At 38.0% G+C, this 25,833-nt stretch overlaps 1 protein-coding gene across 10 annotated transcripts; it reads right to left on the bottom strand.

Moving 5' to 3' along the window:
• Positions 1-1,851: 1,851 nt before the first annotated feature.
• On the bottom strand, positions 1,852-25,767 carry ZNF207 (zinc finger protein 207). 10 transcript variants are annotated; one of them, XR_010392170.1, is made up of 15 exons: positions 25,551-25,767; positions 23,917-24,043; positions 23,336-23,474; positions 22,249-22,419; positions 21,654-21,729; positions 21,097-21,144; positions 18,976-19,046; positions 17,359-17,519; positions 16,450-16,542; positions 14,993-15,235; positions 14,119-14,281; positions 13,741-13,924; positions 13,443-13,522; positions 9,171-9,225; positions 1,852-4,379 (listed from the first exon to the last, which is right to left on the bottom strand). XR_010392170.1 is itself a non-coding variant. In XM_026099159.2 (13 exons), the coding sequence occupies exons 1-12, from the start codon at positions 25,589-25,591 to the stop codon at positions 13,764-13,766; spliced, it is 1,494 nt and encodes a 497-aa protein (XP_025954944.1). In that variant the 5' UTR covers positions 25,592-25,767; the 3' UTR covers positions 12,869-13,522; positions 13,741-13,763. The 10 variants fall into 10 exon arrangements, 2 of the variants coding, with proteins under 2 accessions (XP_025954944.1, XP_025954943.1); XR_010392172.1 differs by having other exon boundaries at positions 13,443-13,924; positions 22,249-22,416; XR_010392175.1 differs by lacking the exon at positions 16,450-16,542 and having other exon boundaries at positions 13,443-13,924.
• Between the last annotated feature and the right edge of the window lie 66 nt (positions 25,768-25,833).

Genomic DNA, 25,833 nt, shown 5'->3' with positions numbered 1-25,833 from the left:
GGAGAATTTTGCCTAGTTTAAAAAAAGACAGCCTGTGCTGTCTGAGCAGGGGCAGGGCGCACTAATACTTGCTCTATTTCCTCTGAGAGCTAAGCTCAGTTCCACCACTGGAATAAACAGAACAGTGATCCTTCTCAACTCAGACTAGGATTTTAAATTAATCTCCAGGCTATCTTGAACAATAAAATAACTTGTGCTCTGTAATTTTAAGTCCCTCTCTGCCCCTTTAAAGTATCAAAAAGAAAAAAAAAAAAAACCCACCCTCCAAAATTAATGAGCTACAAAATACACAGTACCCTGGCTGATGAGCATACTTCACTCACAGTAACACACCGCATGTACGGAACATACGTATCCTGCTCAACCATGAGAGACCATCCAGTACAGAAGCACGGAGAGGAAGTAAGCAATTTCAGTGACTTTGCACACATCAGTGATGCTTTTAAAAGCAATTCCCCCCGCCCCACACCTGGCCTCTACTTCAGTTTTATATCACACATACATTTCTCCCTGTAAATATTACATATCATACTAGATATATCTCTTTGGGGAGAGGAGTGAAATCAAGCGAACAGTTACCAAAGATTATTGTTAAGAGCTGTTAATATTTTTATACTCTAAACAATTCCAACACTGGGGAAAATGTTTTTTGGCACATTACCTGAGACATATCTGCATGGTACACAGCTTTAAAAAAAAGTCTTTTGCATATATCCATTCTTGAAAACATTTTCACTTTGTCTAGTCTGATTTACTAACTTGAAAAATGCAAAGGAGTTTGTCATCAGTACTGTGTCTGCAACCATGTCACATTAAGCTGTAGTAATGAAGAAACCTGTCCATGTTTCAGTTTTGCACTGCTTGATATTGATAGCGTCAGTAACATTTAGGGAGAACCAAAATTTCTACATGAGCTGAATTATCCTACCTGTAGGTATAGTTTAACAATAAGGGGCTTGTTTTTCCAACTTCAGTCAAGCTCTGGGCACAGCTAACACCTGTAAAAGGAATTGCAAGGGTGCTTTTACAAGCTGGGTGATAAGGCTCCTTGCTCTAGCCAGCTTTTAGGACAAAGGAGGTTTCCCCGCCTTTCAAATGCACCCTCGGATTTCCCTAGTGCTGAAAGGGCCAGAGGACCTAAACCCTAGTGAGGAGCAAGCCAGAATGAATGCCTTCCCCATCCTGTTGAACGGCTTTAAATGGTGCTCTGCACAGCCTGAAGCTCATTTCACATATCTAACTCAAACCACTATGATTCATTCCAGGTAGTGTACTGTTAAAATCATCAATCAATTTTCCTCTATCTCTGAGAAACTGATCAGTGAACAGTAGTAGTTAAATGAGAGCAAACTGCCCACTAGAGTAATCTATTCCCACCCTTAGAGGTTGAAATCCCCACAGCTACTTAGTGCTGGTTTAATAATTAAGTTAGCACATCATCTCTCCAGCGTTTTGTTCTAAAGAATTTAATGCAGACCCCTTAACTACATGCCCCCTCTATTAGATACTATGAAAATGCCATTAAATACTTTCTCCCACATTCCCAGACTCTTTAACCTCAATAGTCACTTTTTTTGTATAGTCAATTCAGCAGGAGAGCAGACTAGCAGGGGAAAGAAAAGTTATCAAGATTGAAAAGTCAAGATTTTGTACAGGTATAAAACAATCTATTCTAAGATAAAGCTCATATGAATGACTTCTTGCACAGCTTATAATCAAGAGAACCAGTACAAAGTTATTTAAACTGAAATCTTACTGAAAGTGGATTTTATATATACTTACATTCTGAAACAGCTAACAAATACACTGTAAAACAGGTCCTCAAGAAGGGGGGAAAAAACTACACAGAAACAGCGCTTCACTTACGTTTAATCAGAGACTGTTACAAAGAGGTAGATACACACTAAAGATGGGTATATGTACAGTTATCCATTCCTGAAGTATATGCTCACAGAAGGTTCCCAACAGATGCAAGTGATGTTAGCTCCATATTTTCTTCAAATTCTTCCTTATAAATTGAACGCTATAAAATTAAGCTGCAGTTACTGTTACTATTATTTGCATGCATTAAAGTGATGCACTTACTTACCAGTCTCTCACTTTCTCGAATTAAATTAACTTACCAATATTTGCCACTTGTCTTTTGAAAAAGATCAGTGATCCAATCCCTTTCATGCTATTTACACAAAAGCAGGATCAAGTTACATTAAAAAAAAAAAAAATCAGCACACAGACTTCCTTGGTTGTACTGAGAGGGGACATATTCTGATCATGCACTTTAAGACACATTAAGATGCAATCAAAAACAGCAAGGAGTCTTGAGTTCACTACACAGCGAATGGAATCCCTCACGGGGCGATGCAGAGCCTTTAGGCCGAAGTCTGAGGTAAGCAGTGTGAACCGACTCCCTGCTCATCTCTACCATGTCAGAATTAGGGGACAGCAGCTGTAACAATGGATCAAAAGTTGCTACAGTTTAAGACTGCTCACCCAGTTGTGAAAGGCCAGACTCCCAGTATTCTTTGCCGTACTATCTCAAAGGAAAATGAGCTTAATTCTACCAGCAAGTACTACAGTTCATTGCCATAAAGCTTCGTGAAGAGAAGACCTTCTACCAAAGCTCATATCAGGACTACCCTGCAGAGCTGTACTTTTTGTTCAGGAGACACTAGAGAACAGGACCCTTTAGTTATTCCCATTCGTTGCCAAGCTGGGGTACAAGTACTGCAGGTCAGCGTTCAACCACTGTCAAAACGGAGACTTAACGTAGTAATTCGGCAGCCAAAAGCAATCAATCACTCCTCCTGCCTTACAGAGCGCTGCGTCAACAGCAGTAGTCGAAAGAAAGATGCATACGCTCTATTAGAGGATAACGGTCTCGTAGCAAAGAATCCCATTTAGTCATGCACCTCTGCCATTAGTATGTAGGAGATAGAGAGAAAAATTAGTTATAAAATTTATTATGCAATGTTCCACCATTTTTTTCTTCTAGGAAGAAACCCTGCTTAATGTTATTCAAATTTGTACGTAAATACTCTTGCAGACAAAATAATTTAGTGTGGATGCCTGAGAAGTGATGTAGAGAAAATGCCAGGAGATGTAAACTAATGTAACTACTCTTGATTTTAACTATTCTAAAACCTGGGAAGACATGTTCCCTCTGACAATGCATTTACAGGCTAGTATGATGAATTGTGCAGAGTTGTGTAAGATTTCAAAATTCTAAAACAAGTTATGTTGCTGGAAGTGCCAAGTCTACTGTGTCACTAATGACACTATTCTGGATCATTTAGATGAGCTGACAAAACTTTGTTTACGTACCATACTAGTATATGCTTGTTTTCATATACTTATCCACCAGTTTCAAAAGTCCCTCAAATTCACTCTGTGATAACATATCCTTGAGAAGTGAATTAAGCAGCGAAGCTTTCTGTGCCTTATCATCAAGCCGTGTGCCAGAGCACAGGAATTATAATCAATTTTTGTCTCCATGCTTGTGGGCAGAAGTGAGGCACACTAAGTTTAAATAAATGAATCAATGGAGGCAGCTAGTTTTGGAGCAGGTTGCATCTTTTATCCAATCACAAAGAATCTTCTCTTTCTTGTTTTAAGCTGTAAAATGCTCTGGAGACCATACAATAAAAATCAAAATTCCAGAACTTCTAGGAATACCGAAGGGGACAAAGGAAGAAAAAACAGCAGAAGAGCATGACGCTGGAGTAAGATAAAACAGCTGGGCAAAACACACATTTGTAGGTAGCCTTTACAGTACTGAAACAGACTAACAAAAAATCAGAGAAAAACAAGCTCCTGGCTAACAGACCTAACAGAGCACAAACATGTTGTTAGGAGGCAGTAATTAGAAATATCTAAAGAAAATCCAAATAAAGATTAAAATTACTGCTACAGATTGTTATCAACAGGAATGTTTTTTCCCCAGAATAAGAATGAATATAATATCCTATAATTAGTTCACTGCTAAAAATGGCCTCTTTTGTAATATTCACGTTACTGAAGAATTATCTTTAATTTCAGGTCTTTATGCTCTTCAGTAACAGCAGACTGTTTGTCACAGTTCTGCATAAAATTTCCTTTAAAAGTGACTGTAAATATTACCTATCCACAGGTATATTTAAAATCATTACAGATCTTCATGAAAAGATGTAGTTTATTTACTACTGAAAAACAGCAGTAGAGAGCAAGGACACGTTCACATACCAGAAATCAAAATTCCCCTCCTCACGTACTTCAATGGTATCATTTGAACAGAGTATTTCAAATAGGAACATCAGGTACTTACAGATTAAACTAACCTGTACTGGCAGTGCTGTGGGATTTTTCTTCTCTACCAGTAAGTAGCAAATGCTGAAATTCTGCTGCTAGTTAACAAAAACACAAATTGCATTAAACCAAGGAGTTTAACTCACAATTTAGTTTTTCATTTTAAAAAACTGCCAAACTTTAATTACTGCAATTTGTCCCTTATAAAGAAAGGCATATGAAGTAAAGGCAAGTATAAAGTTAGTTTAAATCTGCCTTTACATTTGTGATTTTTCTGATACACAAGTCAGAAGTTTAACAAGGTAATCTTGTTGCCTAACATGAACATAAAGGAACTTAAAGGAACTTAAAATACTTAGACAGCCAGGGTACTCCACTAAATAACCTTAGGAAGTGTGTTTTCTTATTCTAGAATTTTTACAACTGAAAGAGCAAAATATATTTTCCTTCTACTAGAATTTATGGGCGGGAAGCTAAGGAATTCAGCGCTCTCAAGTTACATATATACACCTCTATGATGTGATTTAAAAAATGAAAGCTTTGCATGACATCTTGCTTTATCATCTCAAAGCATTACACAATTCCGTTAGTTGGAAAACAGTGAAACAGTTTCCTTTGATTGTATGGTGTATTTCTTGGTAATGATAACTGCTCATTCAAAATTGATATTAATTAAAACCAGTTACACACACTGGATACTAAGGGTAGCAGCAGTAGAAATCTACCCCCTTTTTTTTTTTTTTTTTTTAATAGCACCCATGGAACATGGTTAAGATTTACATCAATTCAACAAATAAAATTTGAGACATTAAGGTGTAAGGCAGTTAGCAAAGAGATATGCTGCAACTTCCCCCAAGAAAAGCTTTTCAGGAAGCTTCCGAGGTCTCAAAGTTGTGGGAGGGGGTTTTGCTTCTTTTTTAAAGCTAAGATAACACTTGTACTAAAATTCTACTACTGTCAAAACTATTTCTTTCTTAAATCCTGAGAAAGAGTAACCTTCATATGTGTTCAAGTCAACGTTTACAGAGAAGTTAAATTCATCATCATTAGAACTGCAGTGTTACTGATTCTTGCTACTGAAAGTGAGCCTGTAACAATAGAAAAGTTAGTGTAAACTTGCCTAGGAGGTGCAAATACCTCAATATTCTCAACAGTGATCAGATGCACAAATACCAAGCCTCACAGGCTGTTCATAACAGTGGAGGTCTATACTGCCTAAGCAAGTGGAAGCCTAAGAACTTGATTGAAGAACATCCTGTGTCACACAGCCTAAGAGAGGATGCGGCTTTCTGCAAAAGCGGTAGACTGAAATGCTTGGCTCCCTCAAACAGAGGTCCCAAGAATTTTCATGTAACAAGACAAAAGTAAAAAATGACTTCATTATACAACAGAATCTGCTTTTTTTCCTGGTAGAGTCTTAGTAAGAATCTACCTTCTCTGACAATCAAAAGACTGCGTAAAGCTGCTGTTTATAGTGTATTACATAAGAAAATTCTCACACGGTTTTTTTCAGAACTTCAAAAAAGTCTATTGTTATATACATTGCACTTTGAAATCACTTTACTTCTAGCTTGATCCCCGAAATGGCTGTCTCAAATCTTTTCTTACTCTCAGACTTGTATCCATCTACTCTCATTTTTACAAAAATATATGGCAGTCACTGATGACTACACTTCTACAGAACCCCATCACTACCAAAATTGCTCTGGACTGATCACAGAATATCATCATTATAAGTACACATACACTTTTTTTAAACCCTTCTGGAGTTTACCATAGTACTCCCCACAATATTTAAGGAATACGGTCTTTATTATATATGGCACAGAACATGTTATGTGTCCATCAGGCAATTCTAAAGCGAGACAAACTTCATGCACTGTATGTACTTTATTCGCCACACCTCTCATTAACTTCTCTCGTTAAGACCACTGGGTGCAAATTCACCCAATTTAGCAGCTCAGAATTCCAGCAATTCTTGCCCTTCAAAGAAAACTCATGCACTTACATATGACTCTTAAAAACCAATATCCCAAAACCTATTTTCATTAATACTTGTATAGTCACTAAAATATTATGATGATCCTCAAAAAAGAAGTCCCAGAAAAACAGGGAGATAGAATTATAACTTTGCTACACAGACTGCTGCAATATTGACAGCACATACTGGAGTGTCCGTAAGCACACAAACTACCCATCCTTTGCAATAAGGAAATCTCTCTTAGAGTTTCAATTTTTTGGAACCATCCTCCTTAGATCCACACAAGGAGGTAGGGAGGAGAAAGTCACTAACAGAATTTCAGAGAAAGAGCAAGCTATGAACTACTTGCACTGGATGAGAATTTTGCAAGTTGTTTTACAGATGATGACCGGCCAGCTGGGCCAGTAGCTGAAGAACTATTCCCACAGAAAAGCATAGAGCCAGGATGCCATCCTTGTGACTAGAAAGACAGCAGCACTTGCACATACATCTTTTAGGACAAAGCATAAAGCAAGTGAACAAATGCACATCATTAGTTGCTTCAAATTTAAGCATATACATTAGTCTGTGGTAACAGATCAGAGTAATACGGGTGTGTCTGCTAAAGGTACCAACTCCCCAACAGGAAGCAAAAAAGCCCTGTGTCTTTAGAGACCTATAGAAAGGACAAGAACATAAAGGATGGAAGTGAAGGATTTGTCAACTACCCACCAGAAATTACAAGCAACATTTGCAATGCAGCAGCAAAACCCAGAGTTAAGAAACCTGCAATTCATGTAGTAATATCCCATGGAATTATCTTAATGTCAAATGCATCTTTTGGAAGGAGACAGTGTGAAAGTCATTGTCTTGAAATTGTCTAAAACCAGCATGTGAAGAAAAAAAAAATTCCACAGCAATATGGTGCTAAGAAGGATCATGTTTTGCTCCCAAAACATGCCAAAATACAAAGAACTAGTTCACTTGCTCCAAAGTATCAGTAGCTTAAACAATGGCACAGTGAAAACACAAACTGCACAAGAGAAACTTTTTCACGAACATGTCAAACAGTCATCTTAACAAAAACAGAGACCAAAGCAATTCGTTCCAATCAGAAAACATTTATCTGCCACCACAGTATTGATTTATTATATATAAACCAAGTGTGGATCTAAGTAGGGTACTCCATCAGAGGAAAAACAACATACATATCCGAATTTTAACTGTGTGCCTTATGACGAAGCAAAGGCAGGTAGCTGGATAAAAACTACGTAGTGCTGCAGCAGTCTTAAGCGGGAACTGGTAACAAATTTCAGTATCATGCATTTGATATTTGGCTGTTTTTACATCTTAACAGATTCAAATACTTTAATCAAGAAGTACAAGCCATACTGAGTACTTTTCTGTTGTTGTTAAAACAGCTTCCTTAGATATTATAGGGAAATAAGAACTAGATGTATAGACTGAATATGTGAAACAGGAATACTAGTTGCAGCAGTGTATCTTGAAGTGTTGTTCCCATCTTCTTTGTTATCAGGGGTAGCACCACAATGAGAATTAGAAAAGCAACACTGTGCTCATTAATTACTTTAGAACAGTTAACAGAGGACATGTCCTTTTTCCACAGTCAGAACAGGATCTGGGGGGCTCCTCTAGGAAAAATGCAAAGGGCAGCATACAAAGGAGAAGGTGTAACAGGAGTATGCAATCAACTCTTACAACTAAGAAAGAAATATAACTCACTTTTCTTCAGTTAAACTTACTGAAAGTCACATGGATGCATTGTTATTTAGCAAAACAGAAGAAATGAAATGCATTCTACGTCCATCAAAAAACACCGTAAATTTTAAAAAGATCACAAAAATAATAAAAAATTTAACACCCCCGCCCAAACTTCAATGCTTGTTAATATAAGAATTTCACGGATGGCAGGCTGGAAGACCGCCCTGGACAAAACCTGGTCTTCTGAGACTGAAGTTGACTGTAAAGCAACCTCAAGTACTCCAAACCTATACACTTGCAACAGAGAGCGAGCAGCAGCACAAAAGCTAATTTTTCCACATAAAGGACAGAATTCTATGCTATTCACAGTGCAAAACAAAACTTCAGGTAAGAGCATGTGTTAAGCAATTCTTGCTTATGCTACAAAATCCTGCAAAGTTTCCAACACATGCTATGATTTTCAGCATGTTGTTGCAACAGGCAGAATATTAAGAAGTTTGGTATACTTATGTGATTGATGAAAAGGTCTTCCCCGAAATGGATATACTGGAAAAATCTATAGCTTCAACTTCTCGCTCCTCTATTCTGCTTTACCACCTTGAATCTCTCTGTGTCTTCATAGGGCTCTACATTAATATTTGCTGTGGTGCAGCTCACAAACACGGTGGTATTAATGTCATAATACTCTTCTCTACGGAAACTGCATTTTGTAGTTTAGATTACACAATTTTATAACAACTATGAATGTCACCTACTAATTAAAAACCTAAGTATTTTAAGCACTTTGTTAAACAGAACTTCCCAGAAGAGGAAACATTAGCAATTGATATTTACATGCCACCTGTTCAAAGACTACATGAAGTCACATTACCGAAAACCAAAACAGCACAACTACTACTGGGGGTGAGGGGAGGGCGGGGTGAGGGTGGCTGAAGGACTACCTGACCGCCATGAAGGAAACACTCCAGTAAGAAAAGGTACCCGAATATCTTTAAACATGTTCCCTCCCCCTAAAACTCTTAAAAACACAGTAATAATAAAAAGATAAATATTAATATAGAGCCCATCTTCCAAAAGAGAATAAAAATCCTAAATTAAAATAAATTTAGGGGCCTTCACCAAACTTGCTGCAAGTTTGGGGACATAAATATCCAACAGCCACAAAGCTGTGAAAGCCCCCAGAATGAATAAAATAAATCCCACTTGCCTCAGACTGAACAGGGCAACACTGAGACTCTGCCTCAGCCTGTCCTATGGCAGGGCTATAGGAAGAAGAAAAATTTAAATTTTAGAAAAAACATGACCCAATTAAGTGAAAGACATGCATTCAAAGTTAACAAAATTCCAGTGATCAAGCAAACAAAAGAAAACGATTGCTTTAGGAACTATTTTGTTAAGCCCAAACTAAACCTTTTATAGTTGGTAGCTATTTCTGAACTGGACAGTTTGTTCTGCTTATTAACTTGATCAATGGAACATAAGTAAATTGTCTTGGGGCATCTTCCCATAACTGATGGTATTTACCATACTAGTTCACAAAAGGTAGAGTTAAAGATTCCATCAGCCACTGAAAAAGTTCACCCTCACCTTAGTATATTATGTAGAAACTAGACCAGTACAATTATTAAGACATTAAAAAATATTTAAGTAACCATTTTAAATTGCAGCCCCAGCTCATGGACTGGTATATCAGAGTCTCAATTTAACAGAAGAGTCATAATGCCCTTCTTACTGTTTTTAAACTGAAATAATCTTGGTATTTTATTTTTTATCTTGTATTCAGAATTCTCTGGTTCCTGCAAAATAACTTCAGGTTATGTATACCATTCAATTTTATCCAAGTTTTGAGAAAGCAAATTACACAGTTCATACAGGTATTGCTCAAGTGTTCCATACATTCCAAATAACTGCAGAAACCATACAAGTCAGATGCAGCTGAATGTGTTTCTAGAAGCTTGTTCATGTTCTTCCATGCATGCACAGAGCGAGGAACAGTTATCCGCGGAAATTATTAGATATACATCCCAGCCTCAAATTTACTATCAGCACTAAAATCTCACCTCAGGAGAAGGGGGGGAAAAAAAAATCTCAAAAAGCTCACAGAAAAAAATTATAGCACATAAAAACCAGCTGACTTAAACTTAACTAATGCCAAAGGCAGAAAGATATCCTAGGAGCAGTACAAAACAGTCACATCAAGACATCTGAGAAACTAACCCGGGCTCTTTCAAGCTTCTTCCATGTCAGACTCATCATTTTGGCCCTAAAAACGGCAGACTGTTCGCCTCTCATAGGGATACTGAGCGACTACGTATAAAATAATTTATAGTCTCATAAAAGTGCTAGATGTCACAAATGCCAAGTAATTTGCATAAAATCTTTTTCCGTCTGAGTCTGTATGTTTTCTTGCAGCCTGTTTATTGTATTCTACATTTGCATTACACCTAATTTAAAGGTTGGTCAAAAGCCATTTGCAAAATGGCTTATGAGACCATGAGATAAACCATGACAAATTTAGAAAATAAGCAGAAGCTTTGTTTTTAGGTTATGTAGTTATTTCATTAGCGTCCTGTAACTGATATAGAAGACATGCTTTTCTGTTGGTATAAAAGCTTCTGCGATCCCTTTCCAGGGAGAGATTAACTACAGCAAAAACCTGTTGGTATGGCTGCATTACACCACAGGTTTTGCTGGCACAGCTATGTTGAGCAAGCTTTGTGCCATAAGCCAAGCCTCACTTTTTTTTTTTTTTTTTAAATAAGCAACTACCACGTTCAAAGTTATAAGCAGTTTTTCTCTTTTTGGGAAATGCACCATAAATCCAACTCTCTGAACATTAAGAAGCAGTATCCAAAGAAATGAAGGTAGGGACCAACAGACAACATATGCATTAAAACAGCTGACTGTTTACACAAGAGTACATAGCAGAGGCACAAGAGTAACTAAAGATAGCCACATCACAGCTCTTACAGCACAGAAATGACAGGAGCAGGAAAAGCATTATCTACGTGAAAAAAACATGGAAAAGTTGTTCACTTGTTTGTTGCAGATTAAAGCACCACATGACCGTATTTGGCAGTGCTTAGTTGAGGGATTATAACAACATTATTATTAAGAAAAGTTCAATCTTTAAATGCTTACAAGCTCTTAAGTCTGTGTAATATTAGCTATAAGGTGATGCTATTATCAGAACAGCTACATATTAACTATTTAAGAGAGGTAACCTCTTAACCAAGACAACTTGCAGAATATGCTGAGTTAACAGTACACGCAGTAATGTTTTCAAGTATTTATCCCAGCAAAAGTAGGGATCTGAAAACAACATACCAATAAAATGAGTTACAGGAAGATACCAAAGGGAGAAGGTATTTAAATTTACTAGGGGCAGGAGGGCAAAGCATCCTTACAGCAGCAATAAGATCTTCAGTAAAAGCAAGAAGTTCCATAGTTTTACAAGCAGAAGTTAAGATCAATTTATAATGTATGAATTGTGTAGTATTACAAAAAGGATGAATGTAAGACACCGTTAAAATCTCTCTAGTGTTTTGTGAATTATCCTTATTAGATGAAGAAAAAACAGAAGAAAACCAGAGTATCAAAAGCATTTGCTCAAGAACAGTTTTCTCTCTAAGACACATGTATAAAGCAAGGTGAAGAGCTAACAAAAGATTTGGCATCAAGGGCCACTCAGCACATTTGCAAGCCAATTACTGAACATCTGACAGGTGATCAGTAGATACCAGTGACCAGAGAACTGCTTCTCAATAGAGGCTTGGAGTTATGGTCTTTAAAACACTTCAGCAAGTGCCTGACAGTTCTTAATGGTTAAACTAAGGCCGTTCAGCTGGAATTAGAATGTACTGGATTCTCTAGTATCTTTACGAACTGTTCCACGATCCCAGATCTTTGAAGCTGAAAGACACGACTGTATTATAGCTATATTGCATTCCTGAACTATTAAGAGACAGTACAGAATAAAGCCATATGAAGTACTTAAATGCAGCTAAAATAAAAATCAAGACTTTCAAGAACAAACAACCACCAACAAAAAAACAACAAAACAAACAAAAATCCCAAACTTCACCCATCAGAAAGAACATCTACAGAACCTACCCCATTGACAAAAATGCTAATTATCTTTCTAATCTACCCTAAAGAAGAAATACCCTATAAATTGCACAGTTAAGGCTTGAGGCTGGAACATGTATTTAAAGTTGACCTGCAAATTAAAAATTCCTCATCCTTTTTCCACTGTTCTGAGAAGGCAACCAGGAAAGTTCTCACTTCTTCTTCCTCTCCAAGGTCTCCCTGTGCATTTGCATTCTCATCAGAAATACAGCATATTAACAGAGTGATGTCAGACATTCAGAGAATTACAATCTTGACAGTCATCTATCACTTTGCTCTTATAAACAGATAAATGACTAATTCAGATGGTTAAGATTTATGTTTGCTAACTGCAACTAGGAAAATTGATGGAAAGGTCTCCTGCTCTAGACAATTCCATTAAATGATTCAGGAAACTCAGCCAACATCTGATCATAGTACACAGGATGTCTCACCCCTTAGAGTCAGGTAAGACTGGAAATACCACACATTTAAAGTAAAAATACCGCATATAACATAATACTCTCACTCCATCTCTCCTTCATACACTGAAAAGGAGGACAAGTTACTCCCTCTTTTGCAGGTCAACTTCAATACAGTATCAACTGGAAATCGCTCACCCATGTGTCATGCACCTAAGCTTCTAGAAATCTTCATCTAAAAGGCTCCTGAAGTTCATGCATTTGCACATTTGAAAAAAAGAGTCAGTTGAAGAATGAACTAATGGGACACACCTGGCACTAGGATGCATCTTATAGCAATCACATTTACATCTTACAAATAAGTGCCAGGACGAGAAATCATTTAAAATTTATTGAGGATGAGAAAGCACAAATAAAGAAACATATGCCATTAAGAGAAATTACATCCAAGAGTTAAGATGTGCCTCCTGCAGCCTCACTTTTGAGGAGTCAGTTAATAAGTGTACAGGTCTTTCTCTACTCAGACGTGCAGCTAAAGGAGTGCCTTAATTTTAGAACAAGGAATTCAGATTTTATCAAAACAGCACCAGTAACTGTGTTCATTACACCAACAACTACTATGGCATGCATCTGTACAAACCTTTCAGGCAGTTGTCCACAGCTGGTCATGAATAAAAAGGCATATAAATTTTTCTCTTCTTTATTACAATTAAGTTTATAACAGTACAGAAAAGTCACACGACCTTAGTGGGTCAGTTTACTTAAACCCTGAAACAGGAGGAACTCTAAATACATTAAATATTGTTACATGTTCAGACTTTTAAATGTACAGGTAGTTGGGAACAGTTATAGCCCTCACCAAACTATGTTGGGGACATGAAGTCCAACAGCACTTGAAGTGCTGTGAAGGCATCATTTTACAAATAGCAACATAATGTTACAGAACTTGCCTTTAAGGTGGTATGTTCATGTAATTCCAGCGCCTTCACAATTTAACGAACCATATTTACTATACTTCACTTCTAAAAACCTAGATGAAACATGAAAAAGAAGCCATACAGTATAAATTGCAACATCAGGAAAAGTTCCTGTTATTATTCCAAATAATTTTTCCCGTGTAAAATAAGAATGTCCAATAGTTCCTTGCATGTGAGAAGATACTTATTTTTAAAGTCACAATGAAGCCTTAATTGACGGAAGCTTGGCTATATTAACAGCACAAGATGAGAAAAGGTTTAATCTCCAAACCTATTAGAGTGTGTGTAGTAGCATCAGTAGCGGCCACCTTGCGACATTACAGGAGGTCTCATTCCCATTGGAGGTCGAGGAGGTCCACTTTGGTAAGGGGGCACCATCGGAGGTCCCTGACCATAAGGAGGCATCGCTCCAGGAAGGTATCCTGGCATGCCCTGGTGATGAGCACCATACTGACCTATAAACAAAACATTTAAGATGCAAACACAAATTCAATTTTTTTAAAGCAGCTATTTTAGGTGCCAACAGCGGGCAGAAGCTGCATTTTGTGAAAAGTTGTTTCTTCACAGTATCTGCCACTTTGTATTTTAAAAAAAAGTTAATAGCAAGGACAAATCCTTAAAGAAAGAAAACTAGGAAACATATGATTACCATGCGGGGGCATAGGAGGTCTCATTCCTTGCTGCTGTGGAGGAATCCCCGGCTGTGGTGGCATCATACCTCCAATTGGTCCAACTGGTGGATTACCCAAGGACGCTTGTCCTGGTCGAGGAAGGTTACGCTGATATTTAGGCAGCTGCGCCCTTCTCTCTTCCTAAAACCAGGAAGAGATGATTGTAACACACCGTAAGACTAAAGCTCAGCAAAATCAAAGTAAATAAAGACATAACAGAAAGTAGATTACATGTAGTGAAATATTTCAACTATCTCAAATTCAAGAATGTTATTAATAGCATATTATGCAGCAACTTTAACTTCTGAATTTTTTCCCCTTCAAAGTATTAATACTATCAAAGGTGGTATTCTGCACAGAGCACATAAATCCTCCTCCTCCCCCTGGTGAAGAAAGTCTCTTCTTCACAACAAGCTGAGGCAAAACTAACAAACACAAAGCTAAAAATATCTGAATTAAGGTTCATTTCTTTCACCCATAAATTCCTGATTTTTGACTGCTATAGTAGCATCAAAACCCCTTAAGCCTTTTGCCGTAAACTCATTAGCTACATCTACTTAACTTCAGCCTTAAGTCACACACAGAAATAATGTCCAAATTGTATCTTGGGTTGACAGAATTGCCTATTGCCAACAAGAAGAAGGCTTAGATCTGCAGCAGTATCATTACAATATGCTAGTCATCATTCTGTAACCAGACACGTCTTCAGGATGCAAGGCTCTTATTAACATTTTATGTTTTGCACTCTCACCATTATCATTGTTACACAGAACATAGAAGAAATCTTATATAATCAGCCATATCAGCATAAATTGCATTTTTCAATAAGACACTGAAAATATTTTAACTTACCAGTGATATATCCTCATCTGGATGGATCAACTTACTGGTTGCACTGGTTGTTGTAAGTGTAGCAGGCTTACTTGTTATAGATGTAGCTGGTTTAGCTGCAGTACTGTTTGTTGTACTAGTGGTTGAGGCTGTAGACTGTGTGTAAGCAGGGAATGTAGGTTTGGGGGGTTCTGTTGTTGTTGCAGGTGTAGAATTCAAAGGTTTGAAATCAGTACCAACTGGACCTGGAACAGCTGCTGCAGCCTGTGAAACACAAAGATAGATCAATAGAAATATTTATTTCTCAAAGCATAAGAAATAACCTAAGTGATGTCTGTTAGATCTCTGAAACCTTCCAGTGAGATATATAATTAAAATAAGCTTGACAAAAAGTAAAGTTCAGCCTCATCACATACTAAAGCAACTGAAAAAAAGACAAAATAAAACCCAGTATATACATACATAAATATATACGCGCACACACACACTGGAAAGTCTAAAAGTTGCAGGTCAAAAGCACAACTAGAAAAAAAGAAAAAAAAAAACGCACTACTGAAAATTTTTACCTCAAATACTGAGTTCGGTAAATGTCTACGTATTTCCTGAATCACTGTTACGTTAAGAGCCTATAACTATCAATATACAGTTCTCTCATTAAATTATTAGCATACTTTAGCAATTATTAGTTTAGAATACAACTCAAAGTGTTAGCATTCATTAAAATTAGGTATTCAGAAAGTGTTTAACATTTAAGAAAGCTCTACTGTGTAAGATCTTTTGTTTTAAGCATTCTCTCCATAAAAATCACTGCAACATTTTCACAAAGTACTACACCTATCTACAGATCTTTAATCTCATTTGTGACTAAAGAATCAGCTGAAGGCAGATATGAGGTCCACTAAAGATTCCAGCATCTCATCTTTCCTACCTTGTCCTTGAATTAAAACTGTTGCACAAGAAGTTTGCAGGTTCTCTCTACAGATGCAGCAATCTTCAAAGCAAGTTTTACTTATGAGAGAATGCTTTTGTTTCTAGGCACTGTACATTTACATTTTTCCACTAAACTTTCTAATCAAAACAAAATATTTCATTTTTTAGCACATAATGCAAATTACAAAATTCCCTACGTTATGATGCATCATATTAAACAACATAAACTAAAAAGCCTTCACCATGCATCAAGCTAACCACTGCCCACTAAAATGCATTTATCTGCTTTCATGCTTTTTTTAACCCTTTAGAACCAGGATGTAGCATTTCATTCTCTCGCACCGTCTAAGAAAAATTGGGCACTTAGACATGCTTATTTCTAGCAAGATACAACTCGCAATCAAGGACTCTGTAGTTTTACCAGCTAAACATAATCAGGAATATAACAGAAGTTATCTGAAGATGTTTAGACAATTTTAGGTTTTACAGAATGGTCCAAAGGGTTAAGTTGCAAAGCAATTTGTTTTTAACTGCGACTTCCTGCGTACTTGTGCTGCGCTAGGAAACAGAGCGTTAGAAGATGCTGACAGACTTTCTGAATTGGAGGAAGCTGTACTTGAGCTTGTGACAGGTGTCCCCATCTGTAGCATAAAAGAAAGGAAACAGTGAAAAGTCTCCAAACAAATGGGTGGAAAGTATCCAGATGAAAGGATTTCTTATGCAAGGGACTTCGTTTTTGTAAATGAGTTCTTCCCTGCAGAAGTCCAAAATGCAAATAGGACACTATGAAGGTTTCTGTAACATACTTGAAAGCAAGTAAAAACTTACTCACAGCAAGTGCAATCAAAGGGTAGAGGTCACAAGCCATTCTAACCACCATCATTTTCCCACTTCCCTCCCCAAAGCATTTAAACAAAATTTTACCGCCTTATTTTCCTCATAAGCTTTTTTAAGGGAGGGGGAGGGGAGGAGAGATCTTCATCCAGGCAATGTTTTAACCCAGTGTGAATACTGCTATAGGATAAATTAGTCCATCTACAGGTAAAGAGCCCATTATGAAAAGAACCAGAGAGAACAAATTGTGTCAAGATTCATACTTGAGAAATTTTAGGAAAAGTTCTATGCACTCAGATTCCTGCAGCTGACTAACACCTCCCCTCGCCCACCCAAAGCACCTTTAAAAAGACAAACAACATGGATTAAAGAGCTGTTTTGCCTACTCCTTTCTCCCTCACTTGCTTACAGAACTTCTGCCTGGTTTCAGGGCTGTTGTAAGACAAACAAAAGAGTCTTTTTAAGTCCATCAAGCACTACACTGAGTTAGACTTGAGAATCATGAAAAGCAAAAAACTTAACCAGCTATTTCTGGGGTCTCCTCAGTAATAAACAGCAGAGGATGGCACAGTGGCAATTTAAAAAATGTAACAGAATAGATTTGAGGCTATGAGATACCTTACCTGCCCTGCACTTGGGAAGAGTGGTTTAGTAACTGGAGGCTGAGGGGTAGGTGCCGATGCAGCAGGAGCTGGAGGTCTATTAAGAATACCCGGTGCTGTCACAGGCTGGGCTTGTGTCATTGGAGGCATCCCAGGACGAGGACCAACTGGTGGTGGCATACCTACAAAACAAGAAGAACCTGTAATGACTCAGGCTCAAGAAAGTAAGTCTAATCCTTTAGAAAAGTCTGTTCCTAGTGTTCTTTAGAACAAAGTTTTCCCCAAGGAAGATGTGTTTTTAAGACAATTGTAAAAGAAAACATGACAAAGGGTAATGCCTGCAGTCAGTCACCAATTAAGTGTCCACGCAGAGGCAGTAGTTAGCTACTTCAGAGTAAGACTGAATTAAGTTGTGCGTTTTGTACTACCACTTCAGTGACGAAAGAAGCTTATCCTCTCAATAATTCAATGCCTTTAACTCAGTAACTGTTTCCAACACACCATGCCTATGCTGCCAAGTGAGTGGATAAGGCTGTTACAAAATCCAAAAGAGGCACCCTCTGTGAGAGAATGAAATGCTGCTGAACAGTGTCAGAACTTCAACTGAAATATACATCAGCTTTGCTGTGGGTCTTCAGCACAGCGGAAAACACTGACACAAGAGCTAACACTATTTATTATTTTGTATAAAAGGCACTCAGCTGGTGCGCAAGTCAGCCGAAATTAACTGAAGCTGAAAAGGCAACAGGTATAAAAAAGAAACTGGCTCAGAATGCAAAAATCTAAACATTATCACTTCTTTAGTTTTCAAGTAAGATCTTTCGTGATTGTCCAGTTTCAGACACATGATATTGGAGTTTCTTTACTTCAGGGCAGGAACAGCCAACATCTTGGTTGCATAACAAAGTCTTTTTGCAGCCAGTCACCATAATACATGTACTCCTTATTTGGGGAGCTCTCAGAGAGGTTCACAGATGAGAGTAAAAGCTCCACATGGGTTCCATCATATTATTGTGCAACAGAACTAGGCTAGATGTACAAATAGAGTATTTTGAAGAATCTCATTATGTCAAGCTCAGCTGCCCTACTGGCGTGCTTCCTTCTCTAGTCAGAAATTTGGGTAATCCAGTAAATCTCAAGCCATCACAGCACAGCTGCTCGTCAGGTGGAACACCCTCAGAAATTAAGGCTGCTTAAAGAATTACACAAGCTCAAGTAGTAAGGTTGGCCAGCTCCACTCTATCTATAGCAAGAGATCAAAATTTCAGTCAGTTTTTTTCACACTGCAAATTCATTACATGGGTATATCATGAACACTATGCTCATTTCACAAACATTTTCCATCATTTTGGGTTTCCAGCTGCAACCATGGACAAAAAAAAAAGGAGGGGGGGTGAAGAGAGGCTAGGCCATGCAAAAAACAGAAGAGCAGTAGGAAGAACAAAACTACATACCATATTTTACATTCACAGTAGTGCCAAATGCCCTTGCCTTTTGAGCAAGAGGGGCTTCTGCGACAATTCACAAAAAAGTGGTAGCATACAGCCTTACTTTGTTTATATAAATCCTAAATCTCCGTGAAATAAAGAAATATAATTCAGCTCTCACCACAGTATGAGTTCAACAGCCCTGACCTACCTGGTGGCATACCAGGCATAAGAGGTGGTATTCCTGGTCCAGGAGGCATCATCCCACCCATTGGCATCATCCTATTAAAAAGGAAACGAAGACTAGTATGAACACTCATGATTAACTGTCAAGACAACTGGCACATACCTGTATTAGATAAAAAGTATGGTAAATAATTTAAATAAGTTCTCAACAGAAGCAATCCCAAATAGAGCTGACTCCACAGTTAAGATATTTTTCTACCAGAAGAAACAACATCAAACAAAATAACAACATACAAATCCCCCAAACACTTTCTATTTGAACATTAATTTCTCAAGCTTTCGCTTCCTCTGTTATTAGATTTCCAAAACTGGTGTCTCTGTTAAAATATATTCCAGGGTATGAGTTTCATATTCTAAGAATCTGAACTGAACTTAAGAGTTTGAGTAGGAAAAACAATTAACTTCAAATCACACTAAAACAGCTGTACTTCTGGTACTGGATCTTTGTGATGTCACAAGTCTATCTGTGATTATGCAGCCTCATACTATTTTAAACACATTATCCTTTCTCTAGTGTATGGCAGACAACCCAAACCTGTAAAACCAACTACAAAGTACAGATAAAACCAGAGACTAAAGAGTAAGAAAATATCTGGTTTCAATTACAGTAAATAGTCCCTGCACTCCAGTTTACCCCCCCCCAACACACTTTTCTGTGAGGAGTCCTCATTATGGCATATTTTCCCTTCATATTAAAAACAATCTTTTTGCCTGCTACTGATAACTTGAAGGAAAAACTGGTCCATATTACCTAACAAAAAGGTGGCATTCAAATGACTCCCTTTATCCTTACCTTCTAAACTGCACTATAAATTATGTTCCCTTTCTACACTGTACATACAACCTATAATACCAGCAAGTTCTTCCTGAACAGGGTTGCAACTCCATAAAAGATGAGTTGTCTACAACACTAAGTGGTTTTCAATTGGGAAACATGGAGAGAATTCCTTTACGGGAAACAAACCAAGCATAGCTTAAGCTTGCCTTCATTTTTCAGACACTCAAAGCTGGATTATGGGAAGCAGGATAAAGGAATGCCTATTACTTTATTTGGCAAGATAAGCAAGTATATAGCAACCAACTGTACACCAAAATCCCACTAAGAAGCAGTTTCTACTCTGTATGACAGTTGGGAAACTTCTGTCGCTGTTTTCAAAAATCAAACCATCATAAATAGAGTGCCAGCCTTCCCTACGCAAGGCAACTGGCTTCCCAGATCTATTCTTTCTTCTCCTCAACTTGTCTGTTACTGCTACAAAAGGAACAATAAGGGCAAATGTAGCAATGACAAAAACAAACAAAAAAAAGCTGTCAGACACCTGCTGCCTACTGTCACCAGAAAGATGACTGTCCAAGAAATAGCAGGGATAGTGTTAAAACTACGGCAACACTAAGACCAGTTACTTCCTAAGCCCTAGTTCTTGTTTGCTCATTTTTATACAAATGGCAATCAAATTAAGTAAACAAAAGTTTAGATTAAAAAAGGTAAAAGCATAATGGAACATTCCACAAGATTTCACCAGAATGGAAGTGCAGCACAGCTTTTTGGCAAATTCATTGTCTTTACTAGATGCCATTACATTCGTCCAAAGTTGACAGAATTTACGGAGTACTAAACACCAGCAAGCTTGATAAAATTCTGTTCACTTTCTGCTTAGCCTACAGTCATGACGAGCATCCACAAGATGTCTGATTATGTCATGATTTTTTCAATTCAAATGCAACAACATTTATGCCTCAAAAGAGAAAAACTTCTCACCTTAGTTAACTTTTAAACTTAAAAGCGAGCTCCTGCAACAAGTCTTACAGCATAAAGGACTAACATGAAGCTGTAGTCTGGTGCAAGATAGAAGGTCATAAACCAAAAGGGTCTATTTTCATTGATGCCTTGCAGAATACATTTTTTGTAACATTAATTTAAATAAAAACTTCATACATTATACAGTAACAAAACCTAATGAGACATTTTCCCCATATGCTTAGGCAATATTCAGAGGTTTTCACTTATACAATTTCAAACTTATCAAATATATGACATAAAATGGCATAATGAATGTACCTAAAATTACATTAATGAGATGCTTACATGTTTCCACCACAAAATGACTGCATGTATTTTCTCTGTTGATGTAATCTGTGAAAATTTATGACAAAATCAAAAATCTAACTGTGATTTTCCAAACACATTGTGATAGGGTACTGTGTCAACCCCAAACAAGCATAAAAAAAACCATCAACATCTTACACTTGCCCAAAACTTAAGAAAAATTTAAACTGGCTAATAATTTGTTCCTGGTTAGGTCCATGACCGATAAACAGATGCACGATATATATATGCAATACACAATGCAACAGTGGTTCACAGAGGGCTCTAAACCAATATAGCAACATTTTACATGGCAGTAATACTAATCAATGAAAATAGAAGATATCATACTTTACATATAAACTGACAGTTTGATCTTATTTTTAATGTTGGTTTATAGCCATCCAGATCTTTGTTTAGTCTTAATATTAACAAACAAGGTTAGAGAGTTCACTGGTTCCTACATACATTCTTCTAATTAGTTTTACTTTTTCTCTGACACATGGTTTAAAATGCACAGTATGAACACAATATATTAAGTCCTTCTTGCTACTCACCCAGGTGGCATTCCAGGCATAACTGGAGGCATTCCAGGCATCATAGGTGGAACACCTGCCATTAACGGTGGTATACCTTAACAAATAAATAAATAAATAAATAACAGCGTCCAACAATATATGCTTTTTAACAAATCTTGTAAGACATTAAGACTGGATAAATAATTTAGAGGAAGCTCTAAAACCTTTTTTTAAGATATCTTTTATAAAAGATGAAATATAAAAACTTACAAGCAAATCTGACATATCTATTGTTTCCCAACCAATTTTACTACCATATTAACACTGCTTCCATCTAGATGCAGGCATTAGGTATTGGTATCTTCTTCACAACTGAAGATGTGCACACATACGTGATGTGTGTGTGGGGGGGGAGGTTTTAAAAAAAACAACCCCCCCCCCCCACACACACACACACACAAACAGGAGCTTGGGGAGAGGGGGAATATCCAGAAAAACACTTACAAGCACCTCAAACTCTTTTGCAACCTTTAACACCCAAGTATCAGTAGGGGCAGATCATTATTACAGTATACAAGTAGCAGTCTGCATTTCTGCTCAGCTTCTTCATAATTAGCTCAAAACACCATGTTACCTGGAGGCATTCCTGGGGCACCTGGTACAGGAGGCAAACCTGGCTGTGCCATTGGGGGAATGTACCCCTGCTGCGGCTGAACCTGCTGTGGTTGAAATGAAGTTGAAGCTGCAGATTCATCATCTTCATACTCATCAGAATCATCCTGTTGTTTCTTTTTCTGGCTTTCTGCTGAACAGTACGATGTATAAGATCAGATTCAAGGTAAACTACATTCTGTAAATTTACATGTAATATTCCGGAATATTCTAATTTGAAAAAAATAATGATTTCAAATCTTACCACCACAGTCAAAAATTCACAGAAGTAAAACTATGTGAGCCTACCATTATACACACAAATAATAGACCCTTGTTTATGTTGAGGGTCATTGCAATGTAACTGATTCTTTCTCATGCTGTTCAGAGTAAGTCCTGAAAATTCATAGTTAAACCTAACAGCAAAGAAATCTGAGTATTCCTGCATCATCAGGCTTGCATCATCCCCCGCCTGTCCTCTCCCCACTGATCCTCAAAAAACGAAACAAAAAAAAAAAAATCAAAACCTAGAACTCACAATCCCCATACTTATTAGGCAATTAGATGTTTTAGCTGCACCAGCATGTAGATATTTCTAAACAGGAAAAGAAAAATATCACTTGCATTTCTAAATGACTGGCAAAGGTCTAGAACTGCAATTACAGAATATATTAACCCAAGCATTACTCTTCTGAGGAAGACCATCTGTATCACACAGCTAGATTCTTAGGATCAGTAAGAAAGAGCATGATGCAAAGAATGGGTCTTCACACAGGGTCAACACTTAACCGATTTTCATCATCTAAAAAAACCCAAACGGAAAAACCCCCAAACAACAATTTTGTACTCAAAGCCTACAAAAAATGAGTTGAAAGGCATACAAAATACTGTATGCTAGAAAAAAGAACCATTTGATTTATATGGCTTTGAGGCAAATTAATACCCTCTACTGTGTGATTAAGATCTAATATTCAACTTGAATAGCTGACTCAAAAAATACACACCAAAGTAAATCTAATTTAACAAACAGACTATGGTAATGACAGATAACTAGCTAGATTTCAATTTACCCTGAGTTTTTTGTTCAAGTAATCTTCTCCTTTCCTCCATATCTTTTTCTGGAATGCCCTCCATGCCATAGATTTCCAGTTCAATGTCTGTTCTTCCAGGAATAGCATTTGGAACAGCATCTATTGTTTCTTTATGTACCTAAAGACGTTTTAAAAAAAAAAAAAGTGATTTTCAGCCAGTTTACATTCAAGATAGAAAAGCAACAGCATTAACAGGAAGAATCTCTCTAGCTGACCATTTCCTTGAGATGTACTTCCTACTCACTGTTAACTACTATTCGCTTCTAAAACCAGTTGATAAACTTGTCTTTTGAACACCAAGGCAACACGTAATTTCTTCACTCCTCCCACTCCTCCTCCATCCCCCAAATGGCCTAAAGATCTCTACTGCATATACTCTATGTGAATGCTGACATAGCAAAGCACTCCTGTTCTGGAAACAGATGACTATTATCTGTTTCTAGCACATTTTCAGAATTCTGGAAGTCAGACCCCTGCCCCCCCCCCAACATCTTTAAGTTCACTATTATTTACAATCTTGCATAATGACCAGAAAAATTTTATGTATGTTTAAAACCTACCTGCATGCAATGTATAGCTAAACCAGGTCCTGTATACAATTTCTTGTGACATATATGGCATTTAAAGTGCTTTGCTTTTTGATGCTGTATAAGGATTTTTTCATCATCAAAATCCCTGTTACAGTACCTATTGAAGACTGTGAAGGAAATACTTAATCCAGAAAATGAGCGTTTATGTAACACTAAGGTAATAAGTCTTACTGTGACTTCTCCTAAAGGAAGGAAAGCACAGAAAACATCTCTGAGCATTCAAATCACCACAAATGGTTCATGAATGCCTGAAACCAAGCCTCATCCTTTCATATCACCCAGCATTTCTCTCTCCAGACAGTTACGTAAATTACAAAACTGGGAAGAGGTACGCATGCAATTAGGATCTAATCTTTGTCTTCCTGTCATCGCAAACTTTTCAGGTACTAATTATTTCCAAGCAGACTCATTCCATTTCTGCATACTTTTAGATTAAAATAAAGTTGTTTAAGCATTAAAGGAAAAATAAGCTTGAAAACCATGAAAGAAAGCTGATGCTAAGTACTTACAAACATACCTATTTAATAACAAGTATCAGTAGTTAACATTTAAAGGGAAAAAAATAAAGCTTTTAGTTAAAAATGCCCTTCCTTTTTCAGTAACTCAGATGGATCGATTCCCATGACACTACATAAATAACTACAGTCAAAAAGTTTTCTCCTTTTTAATAAAAATGTTGTAAGTGAAGGGCTTTTTTGATATCCACATGGTGTAAGACGCAAACTGCAGATTCCCTTCTGCAGGTCAGCATTAATATCTCAGTGAACACCCCAGACATTTTGCTTAGCAATGCAGAGGCACACTGGTTGTTAGCTATTTTTTGTTACTACAGCATGCCTCTCACTTTCAACAAGACATAAAATTTATTAATATCTAATAGAAACATGGATGCCTTTGAAAGATGAAAAAAAAAGTTTACAAGCTGCTCTATGATCTTTTACCATTTTATTAGTGATTCCATATTGGGAGAAATATTTCAGAGAGAGAAAACCTAAGTTACATCACCCCCCACACAAAGAGGATTACAAATGGTTACCTGAAAAAAAAAATCCCTCAATACAGAAAAATTGAGCTTGACTTTGATGCAGCAATTACAAATATGAAAGCCTGAAAAGGTTTTCAATAGGCCTTTCTGTAACCAGATCTGCCCCAGTTCTTCCTGAATACCAGCATTCATTAGAGGCATTTTTTTCCCCCTCTTACTAACATCCTTCTCCTCGGGGGATGAAGATTGTTCTCTATTTCCCTCAAGATCCCGGCAGTCCAAAGGAGGGCCAAGGCCAGCACGAGAAGCGATAGCGGCAGCCAGGCCCAGGCCTCAAGCGAGGCAGGCAGGAGCCGATGGACTAGGCCGCACGGAGGGGGGGAGGGGAGGTTTGGAGCACAGAGGAAGGGCACGGACCAGGCCCCATCCCCGCGCTGAGGAGCACGGAAAGGGACACAGGACCGAACCCTGGGCTAGATAATAGCAGGGAAGGAGAGGAGGAAACAGCCCCATCCTGGGGCGCCGGGAAGCCCGGCACAAAAAGGGAAAGGACGGGACCGCGCCGCTCCCCTCCCCCACTCCACTCCGCACACCCGCCTCGCCTCACACTGAAGGATACCAGCACCAAGGCTTCAGCTGCTTCTTCTTCTTACGGCCCATGGCGGCGGCGGCGGCGCCCCCGACCTACGCAGAAAGGAGACAACCGAATTCTCCCCTCCCGAGCCGCAGCGCCCACACCAGCCGCTCCACGGAGGCGAGCGAGGCAGACACAAAATGGCCGCCGCGCGCTCGCCTAGCGCCACCGCCTCCGAGCCCCCAGCACGCACCGCGGCACGGGGGGGGAGAAGCTGGCCACGTGACGCGCTCCCGGCTCTCCCCGCCGCCGCCCGGGCCGTCCCGCC

Source organism: Dromaius novaehollandiae, chromosome 18 (genome assembly GCF_036370855.1).
Source record: "Dromaius novaehollandiae isolate bDroNov1 chromosome 18, bDroNov1.hap1, whole genome shotgun sequence".
Classification (NCBI taxonomy): domain Eukaryota; kingdom Metazoa; phylum Chordata; class Aves; order Casuariiformes; family Dromaiidae; genus Dromaius; species Dromaius novaehollandiae.
Note: the sequence above shows the minus strand (reverse complement) of the source record. Positions and strands in the feature narration are given on the sequence as shown.

Coding starts and splice junctions, on each gene's coding strand:
- ZNF207 (XM_026099158.2), bottom strand. CDS start 25,591: ATGGGCCGTAAGAAGAAGAAGCAGCTGAAGCCTTGGTGCTG. Junction 21,145..21,653: donor ATGCCTGGAATGCCACCTGG/GTGAGTAGCAAG, acceptor AAATTTTCACAG/ATTACATCAACAGAGAAAAT. Junction 17,520..18,975: donor TATGCCTGGTATGCCACCAG/GTAGGTCAGGGC, acceptor CTTGTTTTGTAG/GTATGCCACCACCAGTTGGT.